This window comes from Aythya fuligula, chromosome 12 (assembly GCF_009819795.1).
Source record: "Aythya fuligula isolate bAytFul2 chromosome 12, bAytFul2.pri, whole genome shotgun sequence".
NCBI lineage: Eukaryota > Metazoa > Chordata > Aves > Anseriformes > Anatidae > Aythya > Aythya fuligula.
In genome coordinates this window covers 9,398,999-9,425,826 of record NC_045570.1, presented here as the reverse complement: position 1 = coordinate 9,425,826, position 26,828 = coordinate 9,398,999, and the positions used below count along the sequence as shown (strand labels likewise).

Genomic DNA, 26,828 nt, shown 5'->3' with positions numbered 1-26,828 from the left:
GGCAGGTGCCAGACCCGCAAGTGGCTTGGAGAGGGCAGCGGGGCGCCCAGCCGAGCAGGGCACGTGCCAGCCGGCTTCACCCCGCTATGGCTGCTCCTCCCTGCTACCCACTGCCGTGGGGAAAGTGATGGGTAGCAAAGGCAGAAGCGGTGCCAGGCTCTGCACCCCCTGCAGCCATCCTCCGCAGGGTCGAGGAGGTGGTGAGGGCTTGAGGGGATAGCGGGCGAGGGCGGCAGCCTCCGGCCGCGCCGGGCTGGCGCCCCTCGCACAAAGCTGCCCCTGTGTACGGCCCGCGGGTGGCTCATAAAGACCTTCTTGTGCTCTATGCCGGCCAGGCATCCGCTCGCCAGCACCTGAGGGCTGCTGCTGGTGCTCAGCACGGGAGAAGCGTCCCCAGCTGCCGGCTGCGCTGAGGCGGTGGAGGTGGATGGAGGCCACGGCACCGTGCGGGAGGCACATCCACCAGCCTCACCCCTCAGGCGCAGCCCCTGGGGAGCTTTGTTTTTTGTTTTCTTTTTGCAGAAACGTGGCCAAATCTCCTGAAAACACCTCAAAGCCGGTTCAGGGAGGTGAAAGGAGCCAAGCAGCAGCGCTGCAGCGCAACGCGCCCGGCGCCGCTTGGCGCCTGCGCCCCGCCGTAGACCGGCCATTGCCATGGCGACGGGCCCAGCGGCCTGAGCCCGCCGAGGCACCGGGAGCTGCCGCCCGTCCCCGGGCATGAGGCGGGTGCGGGGACACCCGGAGCCGCCTCCGCGGGGAGAAGGTGAGGAGCGGGCGGTGGTGGAGACCCCCAGCGCGGCCGCTCGGGGCTCCCCCAGAGCCCTCGTCTCATCCCGCTGCCTCCTCCGAGGCCGTGGGCCTCGCTGCTTGGCTCGCTGCATGCCTTGTCCGTCCTCATGTCCTCCCGTTTGGGGACTGCGAATGGAGAAAGCTGAGGTCTCCGAGTTAATAACCAGCGTCAAGCGCGTGGCCTCTCTGCAGCGGCGACCGAGGAAGCCGCCAGCGTGCCCTTGCACCCTGCTGTGGGTGCTCAGCGTTCTCTGTGGAAATGCGAGGGGCTGGGGAGGGAGAGGCTGTGTCCCGCAGCCTCCTCACTTAGCAGCGGTGTTTGTCACCGTCAGCGGATGATCAGTGCATAACCGCAGGAGAAACCTTCGAGCGGTGAGGGAAAGGCAAGAGGAACGCTGGTCTGGCTCTTCTGAGGGCGGCGTCGCACAGCTGTCTTCTGGCTTCCTGCAAAGTGTGTTAGGAATCGGTTGCAGGGTGATTGTAGTCGTAAGAACAGTTTAGCTGGGAAGTAGTTTACACCAGCTTTAGGCACAGTTTGCATGTGAAAGCTTCTCTGCATACAAAAATACTAGATGACTTTAAAAACACCCGATGCTATAAAACAGTCTCAGGAAAGCCTTGCAGCAAAGCAAGGCTTCCAGTGTCTGCGTGGACCTGGCTCTGCAGCCAGGCTTTTTGTAGGAGAAAGGAGAAACCTGGGAGTTTTCTCTAGTAATCTGAGCAGTTTTTGCAACAGGTAGCTCTAGTTGAAATGCAAGCAAGTTTTCAACAACCTTAATGAGGAAAATATTGAATTATTAATAACTTTGTCATCACTGATCAGTCAGTGGCCACGTAGGAATTTGAACTATGAATGTAGGCAGACATTGCTAATTTCTTCAAAGTTAGACTTTTTTTTTTGTGTGTGTGGTTTTTTTTTACTTTTTTCCCCAAACTGGTTGCTGATAAGATTGCGCTGATGAGCATAAATTATATTATTTTATGTTCTTACTCCTACTTCTTTGTCACTTGACCCCAGTAGTCATCTTTGTTTGGACTGGTTGTGCAGTTGGTGTACCAAAGTCTGAACCGTTTTGCTTGCTCTTTCAGCACATCAGCATGTTTGCTGTCTTCCAGCCCTTTGGAATTTTTCTGGTACTGGAACTGTTATCAAAAACACCATGAGTGAGCCAGAGACCTCCTCCTCCTCATCTTTCAGCACACTCATGTGCAAAGGGACTAGCTGAAAGCAGAGAAACCTAACTCTCTGCTGTCCCAGGGAATGAAGAGCTGATGTGTTTCTTTTACCAAGGCAGGTTTTGTTAAAGGTTCACCCTGGCTCAGAGGCAAGCAAAGAGCAACAACTAACAATCCAACACAAATTGAAATAGCACCTGAGCTTGTAGCTGTTGTGCAAACACATAAACATCAAGAACCTTCCAGTTATGGTTTGTAAGTCATCTTTGCAGTTAAATCTTGGTCTCTCGTGCTGGCAGTCCAGACGTTGTAGGACAGCTGAATAGTTTGGCAGTTTACTGCGTGAATGTCCTGCACATGTGTGAGAAGCTAAGTTGTGTTTTTGCAGTAGAGAACTGATTTTCTGTATTCCAAGGTAGTTGTGTAGTCATAACAAGGAGAAATGCTAAGTAGATAAGTGGACAGTAGAAGGCCTCACTGTTCCAAAATAAGGTGGAAGCTTGAGAAAAACAGGATGAGCAGTGTGAGAACAGTAAAACAAAGATAACAAGTTCTCAAAATATAAGAAAGAGGGAAAAAAAGGAAAAAGGAGAAATTAAAGGGTTGAAAAAAGAAAAATTGTACATATATGGTATAGAGGAGCATCGAGTAGCTTGTGAACCTGTAGTACTCTGCCAATGAGGAAACAGGGGAGGTGATCAGGTGTCAGGTAATAGGGAATAAAAGGTTATGATTTGTTTGCTATAATGTGCTCCTAATTGGCAGGACTCCCACCACTGCAATCGCGAATAAAACAGCTTCACAGAAGTTCCTGTCTGAAGAAAATTATTTGAGATTTTTCTCACAATTTGGGGGCTCGTCCGGGATCTTGTCGCCTGCCGAAGATTTCTTGCCACCACAGACTGGAAGGTGCACCCTGCAGATTTCAGCGGTCCCGTCGGGGGTGGCATGTCATCTTGGTATGGCCGGCAAAGGACCGAGACTGTTAATCTGAAAACAGGCTCTGTGAAGCTCTGGGGAGAAGGGAAGCCAGCACTGACATACACAGCCCAGACATAGTCCAGCCCAGATCGGGTACAGGCACAGGGATTACTGCTGATAACCTGAACCACGAAGCTGTGCAAGGACTAAGGTAAGGGAAACTTTACCATATCTTAACTCGGGTTGGCTCTTGTGTGGAGTGTAAATGAGACAATGTCAATTTTGAATATGTTATTCACTGGAGAAGAATGTTTAGGGGGAGAATGATTCAACAGGCAGCTATGCAAGAATGGGAAAGAACTGACAACCTCCCCCAGGACCAAGAGTAATTCTGATAGAGCGGAAATATCTGCTTATCCAACTGAAATAATGACAACCCACAACAAAGAAATCATACGAGGGACTCAGGGTCAGAATGAGAAAGTGCTTGGGGATGAATCCTGAGGACCTGGTAGCCCAAGGACTCTTTAAAGTTCATTTTGGGATTAAAGGCTGGCCAGATATACAGAAAAAGCTCCAGAAGGTGGGAGGATGGAGTGAACAGTGTAGGTAGTATGAAGGTGTACGCCAGGAGGGAGATGAGAAGGAAAAGCAGGGAACGAAACAAGTGGTATATCACAGTGTACTGGGTAGAGGGGGAGATAGAGGGCCCAGGATGGAAAGGAGAGGAAGAGAGATAAAGGAAGGACAGACAAGGAAAGCTACCTGTGTTGCAGCCTAAATCCTAACAGGGACAGGCTTTGAGAAGATGTTTTAAGTGTGGCCAGGCCAGCCACTTCAAACAGGAGTATCCGGAGGGGAAGAAGGAGGAGAGATTGCTGTTATAAATTCAGAATTAAGGAGTCAGGGCTTCTCAGAAAGCTAGCTCCCTCATAAATGAAAAAGTGTACAGCAAGGGCTCCTGCACTGACCTTGGTGTCTGCAGGGAGGTTTCTTACTCCTTGCTCTCCCAGCTGCTGTTGTGCAGCATTTATTTATTTATTTTTCCTTTTCTTATGTGTGCTCGCATAGAGATTTAAACTGCATTGCTCATGGCTTGGCTCTGGGCAGCGGTGGGTGCCTCTGGAGCCATCTGGAACTGGCCCTTATCTAACGGGGCAGCTGCTGGATTCTTCTCACAGGGGCTACCACTGCAGCCCCCTGCTACCAGAACCTTGACATGTGAACCCAATACATTGGGGCAGCTAGGTCATCACTGGCCTGTAAAGTATCAGGGCTTAAATTAACTAATGAAACCCTAAATGTGATGGGGGTAGAAGGGATGTGCTACTTTTGGGGGACACCAAGCTGAGACTAGGGATAGAATGATCACTGGGCAATTATTGTATGCACCTGAGGCAGGGACTAACTTGTTGGGAAAGGATTTGATAATGAAATTGGGCATTCAAATAGTAAATTGTTAGGCTAGAATAATGGTGTTATTAATGGGGTGCTCTCAGACCCTGAGAGCAAAGATGTATTTTCCTTTGAGTGGACAGTAGAAGGCTTCCCTGTTCCAAAATAAGGCAGAAGCTTAAGAAAAACAGGATGAGCAGTGCGAGAGCAGTAAAACAAAGATCACAAATTCTCAAAACATAAGAAAGAAAAGGGAAAAAGGAGAAATTAAAGGGTTGAAAAAAAAGAAAAATTGTACATATATGGTATAGAGGAGCATCGAGTAGCTTGTGAACCTGTAGTACTCAGCCAACGAGGAAACAGGGGAGGTGATCAGGTAATATCAGATAATAGGGACTAAAAGGTTATGATCTGTATGCTATAATGCGCTCCTAATTGGCAGGACACCTGCCATTGCAATTGTGAATAAAGTAGCTTCAGAGGAGATCCTGTCTGAAGAAAATTATTTGAGATTTTTCTCACATATGTAACCTTCTGTTTTTTTTTTTTCTTCTAGCAACAGCTGGCTTTATAGTTGTGTCATGAGCAATTCAGGCTTCCTTTCCTCTTTTTGTTCACTTTTTTTTTTTTTTTTTTTTTTTAAAGTTTCTAGTCTTTCCACTTCCTTTGTTGCTGACAAAGGGGTCTCTGTTGTCTTGGGTGCCGTGTAGTTCTAAAGTTGCGATTCCAGACCATGTGCTCCAGTGGGGCTATTGGCTTTCACTGTACTTCTTGTCACTAGCTGAAAGGAATATATGGCATACATGAGACAGGTGAAAGCATGTGTTTTGCCGTCACCTGTAAAACAGCTTTGTGAAATGAACACATCCCCCAAACAGATCATATCATACTTCGTCTCCAGGCTGTCACCCTGTGCTCTTTTTACTTGATTTTGGTCTAGATCCATCAAAAGACTGGTAAAACCTGCAAGTTTCCCTTAGCTAAAAGTTTGAGGTATTGATGTTTCTTGCAGCTATTGGCACTTGCTTTCAGAGTGTGTAATTGTTCTTCCCCTTTTGTCACTATGGATCATTTATCCCCACTGCACAGAGAAATCTTTCCTCAGATGCATTATCTTGGTCTCTTGGACTTTCTGTCCATCCTCCTGGAGCGTCCAGGACCAGGGCTCAGTCACCATATTTTTATATCACATATTTTGTTTTCCCTTTTTTATTTCTGTAGATGAATATCTGCAATAAGCCTCCTAACAAGACAGCTCCAGAGAATTTCGGCGAAGCTGTTTCTGAGGTGCAGGTCCAACGCGCTCGAAGGAATGGCTGGAGCTGGCCCCTGCACCCTTTCCAGATTATTGCCTGGCTGCTGTACCTCTTCTTTGCGCTGGTTGGCTTTGGAATCCTCGTTCCTCTCCTGCCCCTCCACTGGCTGCCCGCTGGCTATATCGTATCCTTTGGTCAAGAGGAGAGCATGAACTGTAATAAACCATCAACAGTTTATATTATATATGTATATATATATATATATATATATGTTGTTAGGTAGCATATAAAGCATAGGAGAAGCAGCTGAGCCAGAATCTTGATCTTCTGTCTATAAAAAACACATATTTTGAGACCCTCTCTGTCCTCCACTTAGGTATATCACTAACAATCTACTTGTCTCCTTCATCACTCCCTTTCACTATCTTTGCCTCCAAAGCTCTTCTGCTGTCTACTCCTGCCTATGCATCTCCTTTGCCTTATATTTTTCTACAAGTGTGCTGCAGCGTTTGAGGGAAGTCATAGGGAAAAAGGCCCCCAAACATCCTTGCCATGATGAGCTGCCTCACTTTCCTGTGCTGACTGAATGAGTCTTGAAAGGCAGCTTTATAAGTGTATGATTTTATGGTGTGATGCCCTGTGATTAAAAGCAGTTAATCTTTTCCCAGAAGCCTCTTCCTCTCCTCTGTAGGAAAGCTGTGAGTGAAATACAAGGTGGTGTAGAGTGACCATAGGAGGAGAGGTCTATCATTTATTTCCTCCAAATGCAGGCAGTGTTTGATGCTGAGGTGCTCGTGCTGTCAAGGCACCTCCTTCTGTGCCCAGCTTGAGCATGTTTTCCTCCTCCTGTCCTCGGTTTTGTCAATTCTCCTGTAACGTATTTCCTGGTGCAAATAAAATTGACAAAGTGGCTCAGTGAGATTAAAGTCAGGAAGTCTGACCTATCTTACGAAATGTCAAACAAAGCCAAAGCAGATTTATGTACGTACATATATATGTACACACATTTTGATGTATTTAGGACTTCCTGTTGTCAAGGGTCAAATTAGAATGAAATTAAACAGGCACCATATTTGCTTTTCAGCAAAAAAAAAATAATAAATAAAATAAAATAAAATAAAAATAAAAATAAAAATCTTGCTAGGTTAATCTCTGGCAATTTGTACAAAGATTACTCCAAATGTGTCAGTCTTACTGTGGCAGAAACCAAGGGGAATATTTAACATTGTTCTGTAAATGGAAACAAGAAAATCCTTTAGCAGTCTCTTTTGCCTTTCATATTTAAAGCTTTCTTAGCAGAACCTGATAAACAAGAAATATTACAGACAGAATCTTGGGAAGAGTTCTGAAAAGATGCTCCTGGGAGTAATTCGTACATGTGGTATTCATATATTCATATGTCCATACAACCTTTGACATTATTGCAACTGATGCTTTTGCTTATAATTTTACTTACACTTGCATGATTTAGGTATTATTAATATCCTTAGCTCACAGCTGTCTTACAACTACCTATCTTACTGAAATCCTTGGTATTATGAAGGCTTGAACTTCATAAATTTAAATGCCAAATATCTTCATAACTCAGTCTAAAGTCATTCTAACTCATCAGATTAATGTATCCCAAAGCTTTACTACCAGTTATTACAGCACAAATGTCTCTCTCTCTCTTTTTTTATTTTCTTACAACACTTCGGTGTTTTCCATAGACTTTAATATGATCAATGATGTGTTTATATCTGGTTTTATAGCAAATAAACTGGAAGATTAATTGTTGCATGCATGCTCATCTATCACAGTGTATTGAGGAGCAAACTCTGGACCACAGTGGTTTTCCAGATATGTAAAGCTGCTGCTTTGTAGTCTTTCCAAATATTGGCAGTCACTTGAGGTTTGATCAAAAGTACTTCTAAAGCTTATTTGTTCTCACTTGCTACTGAGTTTGGAATTAAGAATATAAACAGATAATTGTTGGAAAAACAAATGAGAAATTTTGGATATTCTTTGTCTGTAAATTCTGTAGGACCCTAATTTAAAGGGGTGATCCTCTTGCTTGAGATTCAGACTAAAGAAAAGGAAAACAAGGTGATTGGTACTGGTTACTTGATGTGACTTTTTTTTCTCTTTTTTGGAAGTTTGGTCTTGTGAAGGGGCATGTGCACGGCCTTAACTGACTGTTCCTTTCCAAGGATTCTGTATGGACTAAGAAGTGTGGACCCATGCCAACAGCCTGCACATGGGGTCAGATTCTGGTAAGTAAAGGTAATTTTTAAAAACTCCTGTGCTAGGGAGGACATTTCTGTGAGGCAGAATAATACATTATAAGGAGGGTTGTTCCTGTAGATTTAGTTTCCTTTTTGCATAGGATATTTATTACCATGAGATAGGGAAACTTCTTTGTTAATAAAGCTCAGATTAATGTGCTGTAGTCAGTTATATGGTAATTTCTAATTACAAGCCATATATTTCTCGTCTGTGTGGGCTTTGTGTATTAAGGATAAATATATAGGCATTAAACCACTCATACAATCCTTAACTGTGTACTTCAGTGTCCAGGAGTGTGTTTTATCTATCATTTAGTTGTTCATCTTGCTGCAGTCTCCATTGATCCTGCGGATGCAAATGTGCGAGAAAAAAACTATCTAGGGCCTCTGGCCACCTTCAATCGTAATCAACATGCACATGTCATTGAAAACCATCATTGCCATGTCTGTGATGTAAATGTGTAAGTATCTTCTCTTTTTCTTCTATTTATCTTTCTTCTTCACCATTACACTTCACCATAACTTTCTTTTTACTGTTAGACTATAAGATTGAAATCGAGTCCCTGAAACCCTTAACTCTATAGTGCCAGTGAAACTTCATCCTGTGGCAGGCTTCAGTTAGTTGGGTAGATGCTCACTGTCAAATGTGTGCATGGCTCAAGGTTTTATTTAATTGCTCTTGTGTTGTGTGGAGAAAACTATTCTGTTCTGTGTTACCTGGATGTTGGTGTTAGATCTGAGAACAATATGTAACTTGTGTGTGTGTGCTTGTATTTGGCTAGATGCTAATTGGATAGCAAGAAATGCTTGGAGGGCAGACTGTAAGATCAAGATTTGTAGAATTGCTAAAGAGTTTGGGATCTCTAAATTAGAAATCACACAATGCATTAAAAAGACAAACTTTGCAGCGTTTGGGATTTTGGTCCAACAATGCCAATATGGCCAATATGTTTGGTAGTTTAAGTATTCCCAATATCATAGGTATTCTCATGACTACCAGGATCTCTACTGCTGTAAGCCCCTGTGCTTGTGTCACTGGGAAGGCATGGTAACCTGTTGGTGCTGCCACTCTAACAACACCCTTTCTTTGGCAGGAGTGCCAAATCAAAGCACTGTGGAACTTGCAATAAATGTGTGTGTGGCTTTGATCACCACTGCAAATGGCTCAACAACTGTGTGGGAGAGAGGAATTACTGGTAAGGGCCTGGCAATGTAACAAGAACACATCGCTGCTTAAGTAATATCCCCCTTCCAGGGATGCTCCTGCATCTCAGTGCAATCTGGACTGAGCCACTCAAAACCACTTTTCTTTCAGATCCCAGCTGCATAAAGTCAGTCATGAGAAAACCAGATCAAAAATGCAAGCATGACTATGCCATCCCCATAACCAGGGATAAAATTCCTACACTTAGAATTTTGTAGTCAAGCGTTTACAAGTAAAAACCGAAAACATGCTCTTATTATTTGGTATTAGGAAAAGCTTATGTCATGGTACCTGGCTGTCCTTAATGCTTGTGAGAACTGAAGTGGGAATAGAACCATGGTCATACTGCTGTTCCCATCTCTGAAACAACATGAATCCAAACTGCCTGCTTTCCTGCCAGCTGGCAGGAGTTACAGCAGCATACAGGTAACTCTAATCTGGGCCAGGTTTAAGGTAAAGAATAAGGAGGCTATCGCTGATTATTGCTTCTCAGCTCATTTTTCTGCACTAGAACCACAGGAAGCAAAGAGCTGTTACTGCTGATTGCCACAATACACTGCTGTTGGATTTTGTGCAGGGAGCTCTTTGTCTATTCTAGGTATACTTAACTGCCTTCTAACTAGAATTGCTCTAACATGTCACAGTTTAGTCCCTCAGGGTAGCAAATAAGACTCTTGCCCAGCATCTGTGAAAGTGCCACAGTAATTTGGGTTGTCTGCCCTTGGAATTCGATGTGTGATGTTATTGAAGCCACTCAGAGTTCTCACCTTTTTGGCAGGTTCTTTTTGAATAGCGTGCTGTCTGCCATTCTGGGCCTTGGCCTTCTGCTCCTCATTGCTTGCTACGTCTTTGTGGAGTTCTTCATTAACCCCATGATGCTTCGCTCTGACCAGCACTACGAAGGTAACAGCAATGTTTCAGTGAAGCATCCCGTGAGTCAGCCAGCATATCTCAAGGGCCAGCTGCATGTGGGATTGGATTCCATGGGCTTTCCCACTGAGGAGGAACTCCTGTTCCTTATTCCTTTTGTGTTATATTTGTACAGGAGCGTTTCTGCTGAGGTGAGGCAATGTGTTTCCTTCCAGAGCATAGGAAGCTGCTCTTCCTAAAGGCTTTGCAAATATAAAGTTTCTTAAGCCTCAAGTGCATAATGGGCCTGCAGCCACGTTTGAGTTAACAGTATTTCCAGATGTAAAGTCGCAGAAGAGATACCTGGGCAATCTGCTGACCTCTCCTGTTTTTGATTTACAGTTCTGAAGAACCACACAGACGTCTGGTTTGTGTTTCTTCCTGCTTCTCCTGTTGAGACTGGGGCTCCAGCCATTTTGGTTCCAGCTGGGACTTTTATTCTACTGAGCCTAGTGACCGTGTTCCTGCTAGGCCACCTCTTGACCTTTCACATCTATCTTAGTAGGTATTATGTTCCTGTCATCCGTATCCCCATTTGATTTCCTTCATTTTAGCTTCTACTCATTCTGTGTTCACCTATGTTACAACTATGCATACAACATGCAAGATTACCACTGAAGAGGTAAAAACTTGGTATTTAACATTATACTTTTGATTTTCCCTAGAGGCCCTCTCTTATTGCAGTGTTCAGAAGTCCCATTAGATGCTGTTTCTGAATTCCACTAGTTCACTCAAGTTTTTCTTTCATCAAGGGCAACTGAGAATCAATCAGGGAGAAAACACTCTACACATGCTTGACTTGGGATGAATCTGTTTCATCCTGTCTGTAAGACCTCAGATAAGTGTTTTTGTTGTCTCCAAGATGCAAATTAACCTCATAGATATCCGTAGAATAACTCTATGCACCCCAGAGCGTGCATTTGGCCTAAATGTACCATCTAATCTCTGACTGTTTTCATCTAGGGGTAGTGAGAAGCCTATCTGTTTAGAGGCAGATGGCTTCTGCCTAGAGACTTATCTAGAGGCTTTTTGTGTCTTTCAAAAGGGTGAAGTGGAGCCAGTGAAAAACCTTTTCCCACTTTAGTGGTTCCCCAGGAGCATCTTGAAGTCATTACCTCAGAAAGCTCTAATAGGGCCACCCCCTATCAGTACCATTTCATTCATTCCAGGCTGACTCATAGAAATCATACAAAAACTTAAAATCCAGATAAACTTAGAGTTCACTTGCTGAACTACATCAGTAGCCGTTTCTAGAATGTCTTCGATAGTAATTGGACAGTTGCTAGTAAATCCTAAATATTAAAGGATGGCATCCTGAGTACAAGGTTTCTTGAATGGAAGAAAAAAAAAAAGTAACTAAATTGTTTTTGGCTAATATAGTCATGAAAGACTTTATATATAAATGTGTAGGATTTTAAATAGCCCACACAAGGTTTATCCAGATCATATTCATCTGGTTTGCTGATTAATGTTGCATCCCAGCTAGTTCTGTGTAATGCCAATTTCATGCTGTAGGACTTGCTAAAGCACAATGTGATGTGAGCAAGGCGCACTCCTGTGTGCTTTGCCATTCTGTAAAACCGGCATGGATCTTCTGTGCTTGGTACTGACCCCAGACTTCTAAGGTTGGCTTAGTCCTACAGGGCTCCTAGCATAGACCCAACAACATAGTCCTCAACAAAGGCAGTGCTAGGTAGGTTTACTGACACGAAATGATTTTTGGAACTCAGAGAGAGAACTTTTCAGAAAGTCTCCACATACTAGATCTCCTACTTGTTGCTCCTGATGGATAGAAGGGATAGTTTTACCTGGAAGTACAAATGGTCATCAAAAACCTTTTTTTCAGTCATCCTGCGAAGTGAAGGCCATGCTATTTGTCTGCCTTAGAGAAGATCTCACACTTACAGAAGTCAGCAGTGTGAAAACTAGGGGAGAAGGGATGTGGCAGAAGTGAAGACTGCTTACAGACAATTCTTGGGTGGATTCTTAGGTTGTCCATTAACGGTGATACAGGTGTGAACACAAATTAAGCCAGCACAAATCAGTGCAGTTCCAGATTTGGTCACAGACCACAATTTTGCTTTCTTGATGCAGTTAAAAGTTGACTTGACTTGGTTAATGGTGTGATGCCTGGGGATTTCAAAGGTTGACCTAGAAATGCAGACTAAAAGCATCACAATGCTGAGGCCACTCCAGGAAAATTTATTTTGAATGAGAAAAAAACAAAACAAAACACACAGGATTGTTTTGTCCAGTGCTGAGCTGCAGATTATCCTGTCTTTGTGTACAGTTTCCACAAGAGGGTGCTCCCTCCTTGGGATAAAGTCGTGCCTTCTCTTGTCAAAGAGAAACATGCATGTTTTACACCAGTTCTACTCTGGGGTTGATTTTTTTTTGTTTTCTTGGAGGGATTTTTTTTCCTCTTTCAGAATAAATTTTGAGCCAAATTAACTTTTACTTTTGACACAATTTAAAATATTTATGAGTTACATGGAAACAGAATTTAATTATTGTTAATTTTCATTGTTATTTTATTATGTTGACATCTGCTACTTTATTGAAGCTGGTTTAAGCCGTGCTCCATTCTGTGCAAAAGCGTGTTGTGTAAATCCTTGCTTAAAAGGAGAAACTTTACCACATTGAAGCCTATATTGTATGTTACAATGTATGCATTATTTTGACAGCTGAGATTCAGGGAGAGAGACATATTATTTGTGTTTTAAATTCATCTTATTTCACAAGTAATTTTCAGTGGTCTCATCTGAATACTTTAATGTAGACAGTATTGGAATGAACTACCCTTTTGAAACATAATTACTGTTCATGCATGTTTTTTCATGAATCTTTTTTTCCTGTGTAATTAAATTATAGAATGAAAATAGAACCCCATGGCTGATATTGCCTTTAAGTTTTGCATTAAAAAAAGAGCAACAAACTGGCTTGAATCAGATTTAGCTATGAAAATCTTTGAATCTGTCTGTGTTGCAAGCACAGTGAACTTTTCAGAATTTCTGTCCTGGTTTTAACTACTTGGTGCTAACACAGTAGATTGTTTTCAGAGTAGTAGACACGTGTGTTCAAAATTAAGTGTTGATTGAGATTCAGTGGTAGAAGCATTCAGGGAAGCATGGCTCTTCAGAATTTTGGAGGGAGGTGTCTTTTTTGATTATGTGTTGCACATTATGTGTTACACATTATGTGCTGCAATTATGTGCTGTCTGGCCAAATGTAGTATTTTTTGACTAAACAAATGTTAAAATATTTTAAAAGTTGCTCTGCTAAGAGCAGAAACCAATGAATTCTAAACTAAAAATGGTAGATAGCCTTTTGCTTCTGAGGCAGTATTCTGTTTCTCAGATAATGCATTCAGATTCAATTTTAGTAGCATTTGCCAGCACTTGGTACCATCCTCATTAAATGCATTCAATAATCACTTGGCTTCAGACTCGCATTCATCTTTATGTTCTGTCTTCCTGGCCAAATGGATATTAGATTCTTTTTTCTTCATATGGTCACTGCTCTAATAGGAGGGGCACCTTCTCTTCTGTTCTTCCCCAGTTCCCTATGAACTAGTCCTGTGTTTATGGCATGGTTTTGAGGGTTAGGAACGTATTTGAGGGGTACAAACGTATTCAGGCAGAGCGAGGATTTTAGTCTAGATGTCCCATATCCTAGGCATCTGATTTAACTGCTGTGCTACTATAAACAGGAATAAGACCTACCAGACTGTGCAGTAAAAAGCTGCAGCATCCATTTCTAGGTTTTGTGATCTAAAAATACTTACTACATCAGGGTCACGAGGGGAGGAATGTCTTAATTTTGGATGTTTTGAGTCTCATGAGAAAACCAAACTGCTCAGAAATGTAAAATGCTTTTGCTCATTCATGGAAGCAGATGTGTTTGTGTGTGGGAGACCTTAAGAGCATATAAACTCAGGCACATAGGAGCTTTGGACATGTCTATTTGGCATGAGATGAGTCGGGCATTTGGTGCTCACTGTTTTGGATATTAATTGTCTCAGTCTTCTTTATGGGACACACTAACCTGTTGAATTTCTTTTCTACATTTACCATTACATCCCTTTGGACTGCTCACTGAGCTTTCTATATGATAGAGATTTTTCACATCTTGGATATGAATAATGGTTTTGCTCTGAATTGAGCTGAATGAATTGTGACAGCTTAAAAGGCTGCACTGTGTGTATCAGACATCCAGCTGAACAGTGTGCCTGGGAGAAAGTGTTGTGGTGATCGCAATAAAGAATGCAGTAAGGTAGACAGTGTGATGGTACTTTTCTCTTGGAGTATCAGTTTTCTCATATTTATAGTTCCTAATTAACTATTGTATAGTTTTTCAGGCTGTTTGTGGGTGGCAAGTAAAATTGGGAGGGGCCTTTCATGCACTGACAGCTGTCTCTTTCCTCCCAGTGTGGAACAAGCTGACTACATATGAGTACATCCTGCAGCAGCGTCCCCAGCAAGAGGCCAAAGAGGCAGACAAGCAACTGGAATCTTGTCCCTCCCAAGCGATCCCCAGTCAGGTACTCATTGTACTTTCAATCCATTTCTTGTAAAAAAGCCCCACTTGCTCACTGTGTAGAGTTTGCCTCAGTTTTGCAAGCTTCAGATTTTAGAGGCAGTGGCTACAGGTAAGACTTTTGAAGTACTTCTGTAGAGTAGAATAGGATGCGAGAGAGTCTAAGGCCTGTGACTTGATGAACACTTTAGGCATAAGCAAATACTGATTTCAAATGAATCACTCCCACCCCTTCTCTTCCGCCACTTGTTTTGGGCCCCGGACTATCTATTCTGCTCTGCCAGCACAGCTGTTTGTTACAGTCATGCACTGAACAGGGTGGGGGAATTTATCTGTGTAAGAATAAGCTTTATTAAAAAAATAGTTGAGGTAGTGTTTAGCTGGGCCAGCTCCCTCCCATTTGGTTCACCAAGCAGTCACGTAAGTGCTTGTGTCAGCATGAAAGAGGATGACTGAAGAGTGGGAAGGACCTGTCACTGGAAAGGGCACAACCATCTGTTCTGGTGGCAGACTGCATTTTGCTGGCTCATGTGCGTGGTATTGTAGGTCATGACTGAAAGCAGGCAGGCTCTAGGACTGGAGAAACTGGGATTAATTGTTGAGCAGCTAATACTGAACAGTTTAACGCTTCTGAAAAAGAAAAGGGCACCAGTCATGGTCAGAAACGACCCAGATAGCTTTGCTTTTCTTTGCGTTTACGCAGTGATAAGGGTCCTTGTGATTACCACGATGTTGATCTGTATTGCTGTAAAGGAGTTCTACAAGGCTTTAGTCCTGCTGCACTGTGCAGTGGCAAATATTGCAGTATTAACTGAGAGGTTCAGGGTAATTTATTTTGCTGCAACACAACTCTGTCCCTGGGGTTCCTCAAAATTTGACTGCTCAACATTTGTATTGGTTTGGGCAGGGGATTTACTAGAAACTTCCAGAAGTTCTTCCCAGTCTAAATTATTATGTGATTCTGCGATCCCAATGTAATTCTACCTAGCTTTATGCAAGTGAGTTGCCTCCTATACAGCCAGTTTTATATTTCACAAGAAACTAATTACGCCCAAGCTTAATCCAGGTGTTCTGTGTAGAGATACTGGGATCTCTCTGGACACATTAAAAGCTTTCCCCTATCAAAGGAAAGGGGGAAGTGAGCTAATTCCCTTTCTGTACAATATGGATACCCCAGCTTTTCATATACTTTTTTTTTTTTTTTTACTGTCTTGGAAAATTTGAACTCTCAGTTTAAACAGAGGTTTCCATAACAACCAGGATGTTTGGCACTTTGTTTCAGAGAGCATGAAAATTAGAGCAATAATAAAACATTAGCTCTAATGATTTCCTAGTTACCAAAGTTTGATTGATACTGAAAATACATCTGAATAGAGGTGGACTCTGGCTGGGGGAGGGTACATCAGGGATGTGCCCATTCAGTCCTGTTCTCCTGTCTGCCCTGCTGCTTGTCCAGCTCTGTGTGAATCTCATTAATTTGTAGCAGCAAGCCAGGAAGAAGCAGGGTGAAAAGTTCTGTGTTTCAGAGCTACAGTTCATACCTTGGGGAACAATAAAGACTGGAAGATGCCCAGTAACATTGTTAAGAAAAATGTTAACCCACCAGATTTTCCTTGTTCCTTACATAGCAACCAGAGATAAACACAAACAAATACACTGGAGTAGGAGTACACCAAGTGACTCGCCTTTTGTAATCTGTGTTGACTACAGCCTTCAGTTTGAACACAGAAGTCCTTTGTAATTGATCCAAGATCTCGCAAGCATAAAATAGAAATCATGTTCTTCCCACCTTTGTCTTAGCTGCTCGTTAATTGTAGAGAGTAAGAAGAAACATGCAATTCCCCTTCAATCCTTGTATTTGAGGCTTCTTCAAGCTTAGATGTTGGTTCTGGCTTTCATTTTCCATGTTTGCCTGCGGTTAGGTCTTCAGCTATGTTCAGGTTGAAGGATTCTTATATACTTGTGAAATCTTTTTCAGGACATGCAGAAAATAAAAGCACTGTTTGCACACTTCTACGGTTCAGATATCACAGAAATGCAAAACAGTTGGACACAGAGCCTTTGCCTCTATTACTGTAGCCACAGCAGCAAGTGCAAGTAACAGTGGTTTTGTTTGTCTTGTTTTGGTTTGTTTGTTTGTTTTTGTTTTTGTTTTCTGTAGACAATTATAGAACAGTCAATATTTGTAACCATGAGGTTTGTGGGTGGGCACGGCTGTACTCAACCTTCACAGGAGGTTTGAGCATGGCCAGGAGCTATAAGTTGGCCGTGAGCTTTGCTAACTGAGATTCAAATCAGTTTAGCAGTCTGTTCTCAGGAAAAGTAAGAGCTGAAGGCTAACAACCAGGGCAGTAAGGGTGGCTCTGTCTTGCTGTCACAGTTGACAGCTGGCCGTCCTGTGGGAGCTGAGAGAGGCTGGGGCTCTGCACAGTGCTTGTAGCTTTCGTCACGCTGAGAGAACATTGCATTTTCTACTGATCGAGTCTTCTTCCATTTGTTTCTGCTTGTCAGCTCTAATGCTTTACTTTCTTCTATGTGGCTGCTTTGGTTATACATAATTTAAAAGGCTGAAACACACAAAATGGATTTTAAAAGGCTCTTTTATTGCCTGCCTGGAAGGAATTGTTCGTGGTATTCTGAAGATGCATCATTTGTTATCCTCCTTTGAAATGCCAGGCCTGCAGTTGTTTGTGTGCTGTGCATGTTGAGTCCTGATTGTTTTCAGTAGCTGTGCACAGTCTCACAAGGACGTCTCCTGCTGCAGCTCACTGCAGCCATGGTGAGTTATCCTCTGGAAAGGCCTGCCTCTCCCCACCCTGATTTTTCCAGGCTTGCTGCTTCAAATTGACATGAGGTTGTGTCTGCTCTCCTTCATTTGAGACTCAGGTGCATGAGGTTTGAGTGTAAATGTTAAGAATTTGGTCCTCAAAGAGCTGTAAGGAACCATTTATGTACACTTGATGTTCTGTCAATAATGATCAATGATATGGCTTGAGTTACAAGTTCTACGTGAAATATATACAGGCTGAATTCCTGCAGATCACGAATCTGCCCTGCGGTAAACTCTGCTGGTAATGGTGAGCCCAAAATTTCATAGTTTGCAAACCAGAAAGTTCAAGCACTCAAGATTGCTGAACCAATTCTCTTCAAATTTGATGTTAGAACCTACAAGACAGTTGCAAATTTCTTTCCACCTCCTTTTTTTTTTTTTTTTTTTTTTTTCCCCTTCTTTCCATATTTGCAAGACCAATTAAAGCAAGAGCACTTTACAAAATGCAACAAGCCTGAACTCTTTCCAGTTTGGCAGACCTCTTATCTACAATTATATGAGTACCGAGACTCCAGGCCTCCATGCCAGGATTTTTGAAAGCAACTAGTAAATTTGGAAGTTTCTCTGCTGGCGTGTAAAGAAGGCTGGGCAAAGATGATCAGGGCAGTGTGCTGGCTCTGACTCTGGGAGCATAATCCCCAGTACCCTCTCCCAGCATTTGGCAATATGTGTCAGGGGCTTCTGGAACACAGAGCATCGAATGGCTTTTTACTTGCTGCTTGCTGATGCAAGCTTTTCTAATTTCTTCTTGAATCCATGTAGCATTTAGCACCTGCAGCATCCTACGGTGGTGAGTGCTACAGCTTAGCTCCATGCTGTATCAAAACCACAGCTTTTCTTTTGTTCCTTTCAAAGCTGTTGCCTGATCCTTTTTCATCTGATGCTCCTTAAGTGTTGTATTGTTGAGATGTGAAACAGTTATTCCCTGTTTGTGTACTCCAAGCCACTCATGTTTGCCCTGAGTATTTTGCCTCTTGTCTGAAGGGCCCTGGCCCATTAGCTGTTTCTTGTACAGAAAGTGCTTGATACCTTTCATTGGCCCTGTCCCTCTTCTCTGTACCTGTTTCCAGATCCTCTGTGGGTGAAGAGGCTGGAATGATGTAAAGAACACAGAGTCCAGGCTGCCTATGAATTTATCCAGTGACATGAAACCATTGTCTCTTTGCTTTTTTTAACGCCTTTTCTTCTCATTCCTATCATCTGAAACGATTTCTTGGCTGCCACTGAGCATGCAACTCCATGAATTCATTTCTAGTTCAGAGAGCACTGCTCTGTATATAAAGTTTGCACTACTTTTCCCAAGTGCATCACTTTACATCTTTACATCTAGCAATATTGATTTTCATGTGCCATTTTATCACGCTGTAATTCAATATTACAAGAATCTTCTGCAGCTCTTTGCAGTTGGCTTTCATTTTTATTGCCTTACATAAGGGAGCATCATCACCAGACTTCATCTCACTGTTCTGCTCTTCTGTTTATGAATGTGCTGAACTGCAGAGGCCCTGGGTCTCTCAGGAACCTGTCTGTGGGACATCCAAGTTTGACTTCATTTTCTCAAGTCTGCTGATCGGGCTGCTTAGCCGAATAGGTCTTCCCGTGCATAAGGCTTTTGTTTATTAAGCTAAAGCCTATTGCATTCAAAATCCCCCCCATCTTTACAACCTAAATTTTGCCTTACAATATATGTGGGTTTTTATAGTCACTGTACACTAAAATATTGAAAGTTGTCTCACTAATTATTCAAACGTAAGTGCAGCTAGTGAAAATAGAGCATCAACGTGCTCCTGAGCACAGTTTGTCTTTTTTTTTTTTTTTTTTTTTGAGATCAGGGCTTCCTAATCTGCATCAATTAATAATAACCTGCAGAGGTCATCTGAACCTCTGACCATCCTAATTGTGTACTTTTGGGGGGAGAACTGGGAGCTCCTTTTCTGTAATTCAGCTACTTGGGTTTAGGAGGCTTATTTGTCAAGTCTTCTTTTATGTTTATGCTGGGGTGCAACTTCAAAAGTCAGGATGGCATTACTTGGAATTCATCTGTACTCGAGGAGAATAAGTAACATATTGCTTTTTTTTGCCTTTTTTTTTTTTTTTTTTTTAGATAGAACAGTTGTTAGCCATAAAACATTCACAAAAGAAACAGAAAATGCTTAAATGCTTTATGGTTTTCCTGTATATTACATGCTTTCAGTTTTGTCTCCTCCATTTTGAATTTAAAAGAACTTTTCTGCATTCACTGCTTAACTTCTATTATTGAACTGTATAACTAATGAAGGCTTTAAGTGATATTTTGGATGTGGTTCCAAGAAATGATTCAGCTGGCCTCTGTAAGTGTGCTCTGATGTGATTTTGAGTCACATGAAATACTGACTGGACTAAATGAATGAATTGGGGACTTCTAATTGTCTCAATCTTGGTTTTCCATCTTAAGCAACAGACTCCTCTGCTGAGATTCAGCTGTGCTGGATGTAATGACAGGATACGTTTGGCATATGGCTGAGGAAGGAGGAAGAAAACACTTCAGTAGTGAAAATCCCTCTTCTCCACTGTGTCCATATTGTTCTGAAAATGTTAATTTTTCTTTTTCTTTTTCAGGAATTAGACCTTTTTTCAGGTAACCCTGGCTATACAGACCCTGGTATTCAAGTAGAGGACTTCACAACAGTAACTTCAGGAAAAGGGTGAGTAAAGTAAATAGATAGGACTCTCCCAACAGCATGTATGCTAAATGGGAAATTGTCATCAAAGTCACTTTAGGAATGTATGGAGCACTGGTATTTTGACCAAGCCACGCTGAAATCTTTTTGAGTTTCAGGAGGATAAATACCTGCAGGAGTACTTGCCTTTGCTCCTCTGGGAAAATAACATTCCAAGAGCACTCTGTTTAGACTGTTTTAAATTAAAATTCATTTAAAGCTGCCTGAAATAAAGCTGGGAGCTCCACCTAAGCTTGTAACAAAGTTTCTACAATGCCACTGAAAAAGGAGATGGTCTGCTTTGTGAGCAAATGTGAAATCTGAAAGCCTGTAAAGTTCATGATTAGGCTTAGAGCATTTTTGTGTAGGAAGTCACAATTAATCAATATCTGTGATTGCCTTGGAATTAAACAGAATACCCAGCTACAGAAGTTTTGAGAGCTTGTTGTACATACCTCACCATCTGGGTGGCCCTTACAAGCCATGTCTACATAAAAGTGTAGCATTTGTTCGTATTCTTAACAATTCCAAGTTTTTTTGGAAGAGGTCTAATTTAAAGCTCAAGTCTAGCATGACATTTAATTAATATATTTCCCAGACCCTCACCTTAGAATACTCTTCATATTCAGTTAAAATGTAAGAAGATACAAGGAAGGTTCAGCTAAAACCCTGACCCTGTACATTTTTGCTGCTGTGCCTCAATTCATCAGCTGGTCAAGTGACTTGCTCAATGTGATGTCCTAGAGCACTGTCACATCAGAAAATCCAGCCTTATCTCATTTCCAGTTGCCCTAGAGTTTTTTCTGTAGTAGATTATAAGAGATCAAGCTCAAAAACATCTTTAGGTTGTGTTTTTACCAGTTCAGTATTTATATCTGAATATCTCAGATTTCTGAATCTGAGTATCTGAATTCTGATTATCTGAATTTCTCAGGCCATAAGGGTTTTCTGTCAAAATCAAATTTCAACTCCACGTGGAAGCCAAATGACAACACAGAGTACCGATAATATACGTTGCTAAGAGCCATTGCATCACAAAAAAAAAAAAAAAAAAAAAAAAAAAAAAAAAAAAAAGCTTTCTTCTGTTACCATCTTAAACTTCTGGGTGGTTTTGTCCCATAATTCTTATATTGAGCTCATTATAATTATATGATATTTCAGGTTGTCAAGAGACCTGAATCACAATATGAATCAGCATAGTTTAAATACAAAGCGAGCAGTCATGGTAAAACAGCATCCTTCTCTCTTAATTAAGCCTTGCATATTAACTCATGTCCTTGGGGAAGGGAGAGGGAATCCTTTATGTTTTGTGCACAGTTGCGCAGGAACAGCTACCCTGCGGTCATGCTGGGAGTGCTGTGCAAAGCAAGGGATGCCTTAGTCAGCCTGACTGAAGCTGGGTATGTGCAAGAAAATAGGCGTCAGGGTAAAGTGGTGTCTAAGGAAATCACCTTGTACATCTGCCATGTGTTTTAGCTTTTCAAAGCTCTACGTCCACAATGATGAAGCTGATCCTGAGCAGACCGCCTCTCCTGACCTCCCATCTCTTCACTTTGCAGTACCTTCACAGGTAAGCAGGAGACTTCCTGCATACCAAAACCTCTGCTGCTGCTGATTCATCACGTTGCATGGGTACAAACTCGCTCTGGTGCAGGCTGTGGTTACATCCTTTCTACACTCGATCTTGCTGTCCTCAGCGTGTATGTGCAGGGCTGGTTGTGCCCTGCAGTCATGACATCCAAACAATACTCTCCCATCTCAGCTCACACACGTGATCAGATGTATTCTGCTGTTGCTTCATAAGCTTGCAGCTCAGCTGTAATATATTGAGCCTATGCAATATCTTGCTGTTCCAGTGCTGTTCAGTGACTGTATCTATACCACTGTGCATACTTCTGTAGAGCAAAATCCAACAGTTTATACATTCAAATATGGTACTAAAGTATCTGCCCAGGGAAATATGATGTATGTAGACATGAAGCTTTAGTGTATAAAACAGTTGGTCAAAGTCAAGTTTTCTGCTTTTTTGATATTCCTTTTCCTACATCCAGATGTTTTCCCCACTTCCTCAAATGGCTGGTGGTTGTGACCTCCCCCTTTCCTCCAGGCTTATTAATCAAAGTTTTGTCATCTAAATGTTAAGAAAGCTTCCTTTTCAACTACACTTGTATTTTGGATACTGTATTTTGTGACTCTGGGGCTTCTTGCTTTTGCAGAGACAGAAGAAAAGACGAAAGAAGACACACAAGACTTCTTCTTCAGCAATGGAGAGCAGATCTAAACCACATGCTAGACCTTGGCCCTCTTTCCCAGGTCCTCAGTCAGGTGAGAGTGCGTCAGTCAGCTTCCTTGCTTCGTAACGGTTCCAGTTCACTGAAATGTGAAGGATTTAATATGAACATGACTTCAGAAAGTAGAGACAAGAAAAAAGTGAAGAACAGAAACTCCCATGAGAATAACAAATATGAACTTTGATTTGAAAGCAGCTGTGTTGTGAAGAGCTAATGGGGTTGCGATGCCAAATTTTCCTTGCTCTTCATTAGGGATTGCGGCTTTAAAAGTGGTAGGAGAGAAACAAGAGCTGCCACCAGGAACTGGAACTGGAGTGTACAGAGAAATGGAATGGAGAACAAAGCAGAGAGCATGAGGACCTTGTAAAGACCAAAACAGTTTTGAATCTAAAAATTGGTTGAAATGGCTATTTCTTGGAACTGTTAGTTCTAGGGTAGCTGAGAAGAAGGACTCTTCTAGCTCCTATCATTCTGATCAAGCTGTTACTATAGCAGCACAGTTAAACAATAATGATGCTCATTTCAGTTCCATATTTCCGAGGAGGAAGTCACAGAAAAAGATGTTGTGGTAGCAAAGAGCTTTAGCAAGGACTGCTTTCATTTTTAAAGGAAAAATTAGTCAGATGTGCAAGAGGGTAAACTATGTCTTCATAAACAATATTAGGCTACTTAGGCAACTGTGTCAGCAACACAGATGGCAGGAGTTCTCTGACTCTCTAAAAAGAAGAAAGAAAAACGCTAAACAAGTGCTATTCTATAGCAATGAGTTGGCTGAATTTCCCTCATTTTTATCCAAGGCAAAATTAGGAAAAAACAATTCAAATGAATTCAGAGAGTAGAATATAAGATGAAAATTAAAACAGATGTTGAAGAACTCAAGAACAAATAACTGAGTATCTGATCCTGAACATGTTTGGGTAACTTTATGAACAAATGCACTCATAATTATGTTAGCCAGAACTTCAACAGAACAGGTGAGAAACCCTTGTGTTTCTTGACTTCTTGAAATGCAAGAAGGGATCTCCAAAAAAGAGGCTATGCCATAACTATTGCTTTTCCTAAAAATGCTATAGTTTTCAATGTGCAACAGTTCATCTGTGAAACTAGACTGATAGTCAGCCATCTGGAGTAGCTTTCTGGTTGCTAGCATACAGAAATGAGAAGTGTCATGAAACCCCAGCACTGTCAGGAAGTTAACTGGCCTGAGAAAAGAAGGGAAAATCAGTGTTTCTGAGAGCTTGGAAGCACTTTGAAGTGATCAGAGTTGGGTACACTGCTGAGTGGAGAATTCTGCACATTTTCACATCTAAATTTGCTTAAATATGTGTATGGGGGTTTTAAACACAAGTGGATCATCCATATCAGAGTTCTTGGGCTTGTTGACATCTTTGTGGGGCTGAGGGATGTCTCTCGTCTTAAGCTTTCTTTTCTCTTTCTTTCCATCTCTAGAGTTTCCAGCCACAGCTGCTGCCACCTCCTCTTCCCACAGCCTTCACCTCGTAGTGCCAGCTTTCCCTCCAAGAGCTTCTGTGCCCCCCAGCAACACTGGCCCCATCCAGGCGGCGGGACCCCCGGCTGACTATCACTCAGAGTCTGCTGAGTCCATGGATGAAATTCCTGTGGCTCAGACTCGCCTTGGGAGCACAGCCCCTCATGGTCCTTCTAAGAATAGCTCAAGCAATGCTCAGCATTATCCTGTGTCCACGGACAATCCCAGAGGTGACAGGGAGAAGAACCTGTATTCTGGGCACAAGGCAAAGAGGAAAAGGTGCCAGCAAGACAAACACGTAGAACAAGACCTGGAACTTTTTTCTAAGATTCCTGCTGTGTTTGTAAGTAAGAGCAGTGGAGAACCTCAACTGTCACAGCCCCAGCCTGCTGGGAACACATCTGAACCACAACACAGAAAAAGCGCCAGCAAGCAGCATTTGGGCAGACACAATCCACGCTTAAAGGACATAAGGACAAACACCACAGTGGCCTAGTGATCAGCCTTCCAAAGCCATACCTTTTGGGAATGAGACAAGAGGTTCTCTTTCTATTTGTACGTTGCTGTTCAAAGATCTTGACTCCAGAAATGCATTCTCTGGAGGTAGCAGCATCCCTTTACATGATGCTGACCATCTTACAGCAGACCTAGCTGAGAGGCAGAAAAAAACCCTGCTGCATCACTTTATTTTTTTTCTGCCTGCTTCATCTTCCTAAGCCAGGAGTGCCCCTGAGCCAAATTCCACTCTTCTTGTCGAGGGGAACAGACTCCCCTGACAGGGATGCTAAGGGCAACCTCTGGCCCTTAGCCAGTGTTAACACCCTGTGGAGCACTGAGGGCCTCATCCCCGCACTGTGTGCATGCCACCACGCCACAGTGAGACATTTCTTGCTGCCTGGCTAAAGGCAACAGGCAATAAGGAGACAAAACTGAGGTAGACGCCTTGAGAAGCTGCTAGAGTGAACTAAGACAGTGTTTTCCATAGCAAGGGGCTGTCCCCTCCTGGCCCTCTGCAGACCAGTACTGCAGGAAATTTTGGTGTGTGGGGAAAAAAAACAAGGCTGCATCTCTGCCATCCCCTGGTACCCTGAAAACTAAATTTTCCATTTGCCTCTACCCAGTCAGTCTCTGGATCATGTCTGGGGGACTCACTAGGTAGTCAGGGAGTAACCTCAGGATTGCTCTGTCCCTATACCACTTTCCACTGCGCACCTTCAAGCCAAGTCCACCAGCATGTATTCTCTAAAGCAGTGTGGGTTGACCTACCCAACTGCACCTTCCCAGCAGCCTGAAGTGCCCCACAGTGCAGCTTTCTCATCAGAAACTCTGGGACACAGCAGGTCCTGAAAGCTTTCCATCTCCTGGGCTTGCCAAATCAGTCCACAGCCAAGCTTGGACTCTCTGTATTGCAGAAAAATCCCACACCAGACACCGGGGCATGTGGCCAGTGCCTGGAGTCACAGCTCTGTGCCGGTGGTGAGAAGCAGAGAGCTGTCTGGGCTGCAGAGCCTGCGCTTTCCCTGTCCTCCTGGCTTCCACAGGCAGCATGCCCTGCTGCAAATTCCTGGCTGAGCACCGAGGCCAGGGCTGCCAGGAAGCCCAGATCTGCCTAGCAGCCAGCTACCTCAGAGCCCAGGATAGCAGCGAAGCACACATCCCGGCGGGCATGGCCACTGGCACGTATGTGCCTGACACCATTTCCCACCCGACAGCTGCACAGCCCCTGCCTCCCTGCCATGGCAGCTCGCACCATTTCTGAACAGGCACTGCCCGTGTGTGCGAACACGTAGGTGCACCAGCAGAGAGGAGACGTGGGGAGCCTTTATCACCCTGCCACATCATTTCATGCATGCAACGCACGGCCAACCCATTCTCCATACTATGGTGAGCGCAGGCTAGGGAAGGAGAAGATGTGGTCCTGGGTGAGTCCAGCTAAGCCGTTCCTCCACTTGCCTAGGCCTGGAACAGCTCCGTCGGTGAGCGTTAGAACAGAATAGTTCACTTAGAAGGGGCCTACAAAGATCATCAAGTCCAACTGCCCGACTGCTTCAGGGCTAACCAAAGGGAAAACATTACTGAGGGCTTTATCCAAACGTCTCTAGAACACTGACAGGCATGGGGCAGCAACCACCTCTACAGGAAGCGTGTGCCAGTGTTTGGCCACCTTCACAGTAAAGAAAATTTCCCCTATATCCTGTCTGAACCTCCCCTGGTGCAGCTTTGGGCTGTTCTCTCACGTTCTATCACTGGTGACCAGGGGGAAGAGACCAGCACATCCCTCCCTGCTTCCCCTGCTCAGGGAGTTGCAGAGAGTGATGAGGCCACCTCTCAGCCTCCTTTCCTCCAGACCAGAGAGCCCAAGTGTCCCCAGCCCTCTTGGCTGCCAGGGCACACTGCTGAGCCTGCTGCCGACCACATCAACAATGTGGGCCATTTCTGGTGGTCCATGTCCAGAGCAAGCCAGGATTTTGGGGGACAAACGGCCTTTGGACACAGCCAACACGGGGCTGGCAGGCTTGACCCCCAGCTCCGATGTAGACACCTCCCAGCCCTGCTGTTGTCCATTGTCCCACTGCTCACACTGGCTTCAGCACCATGCAAGTCCACTGCCTGTCCCTGGAGCTTTAGATCCCAACAGATTTCCTTCTGGAGAGCTGACTTAAGCTGAGAGAGACAGGAGAGTGCCTGGTGCATGTTGAAGGCCTCTGCCCATTCTGCTCACAGCCCTGAATGCCAGCGGCTGCCCCAGCTGCTGCAGGACACCCCCAGCACATCACCTGGCCAGCACCATGCTGCACGGAGCCACCACTGAGCATTCATTCCAGAGTCACCTTTGCCTGCAAGGAGACAGACGTGCCCTGAGAGGAGCTTGGGGCTCTGCTCCTTCTGCCAGGGATGTGTGGAGACCAGGGGGACACCCTCCTAAACACGTTTCCTGCTCCAAAGTTTAGTGATGTCTCCAAAGCTGATCTAGGGGAGCAGGAGAAAGCATGTTGTGGAAGCTGGGAGTTGTTAGGTCAAAACACACCAACACAGGGCCAGGGACAACGAAGGAGGTTTTGGGGTGTG

General features: G+C 43.5%; 1 protein-coding gene across 3 annotated transcripts; it reads left to right on the top strand.

Moving 5' to 3' along the window:
* Positions 1–707: 707 nt before the first annotated feature.
* On the top strand, positions 708–25,052 carry ZDHHC1 (zinc finger DHHC-type containing 1). Of its 3 annotated transcripts, XM_032195616.1 has the most exons (11): positions 708–763; positions 5,503–5,721; positions 8,087–8,262; positions 8,896–8,997; positions 9,784–9,908; positions 10,257–10,415; positions 14,342–14,454; positions 19,879–19,964; positions 21,456–21,549; positions 22,196–22,304; positions 23,720–25,052. In XM_032195616.1, exons 2-11 carry the CDS (start codon positions 5,503–5,505, stop codon positions 24,253–24,255), a joined length of 1,719 nt encoding a protein of 572 aa, XP_032051507.1. In that variant the 5' UTR covers positions 708–763; the 3' UTR covers positions 24,256–25,052. The 3 variants fall into 3 exon arrangements, with proteins under 3 accessions (XP_032051507.1, XP_032051508.1, XP_032051509.1); XM_032195617.1 differs by lacking the exons at positions 708–763; positions 5,503–5,721 and adding an exon at positions 7,764–7,789 and having other exon boundaries at positions 8,118–8,262; XM_032195618.1 differs by lacking the exons at positions 708–763; positions 5,503–5,721; positions 8,896–8,997 and adding an exon at positions 7,764–7,789 and having other exon boundaries at positions 8,118–8,262.
* The last annotated feature ends 1,776 nt before the right edge of the window (positions 25,053–26,828 follow it).

Bases quoted from the DNA above. Each gene is read 5' to 3' on its own strand.
- ZDHHC1 (XM_032195616.1), top strand. From the start codon at position 5,503: ATGAATATCTGCAATAAGCCTCCTAACAAGACAGCTCCAGAGAATTTC. The intron at 8,998-9,783 runs GTAAGGGCCTGG...CCTTTTTGGCAG, and splicing joins GTGGGAGAGAGGAATTACTG to GTTCTTTTTGAATAGCGTGC. The intron at 19,965-21,455 runs GTGAGTAAAGTA...CATGTGTTTTAG, and splicing joins ACAGTAACTTCAGGAAAAGG to CTTTTCAAAGCTCTACGTCC.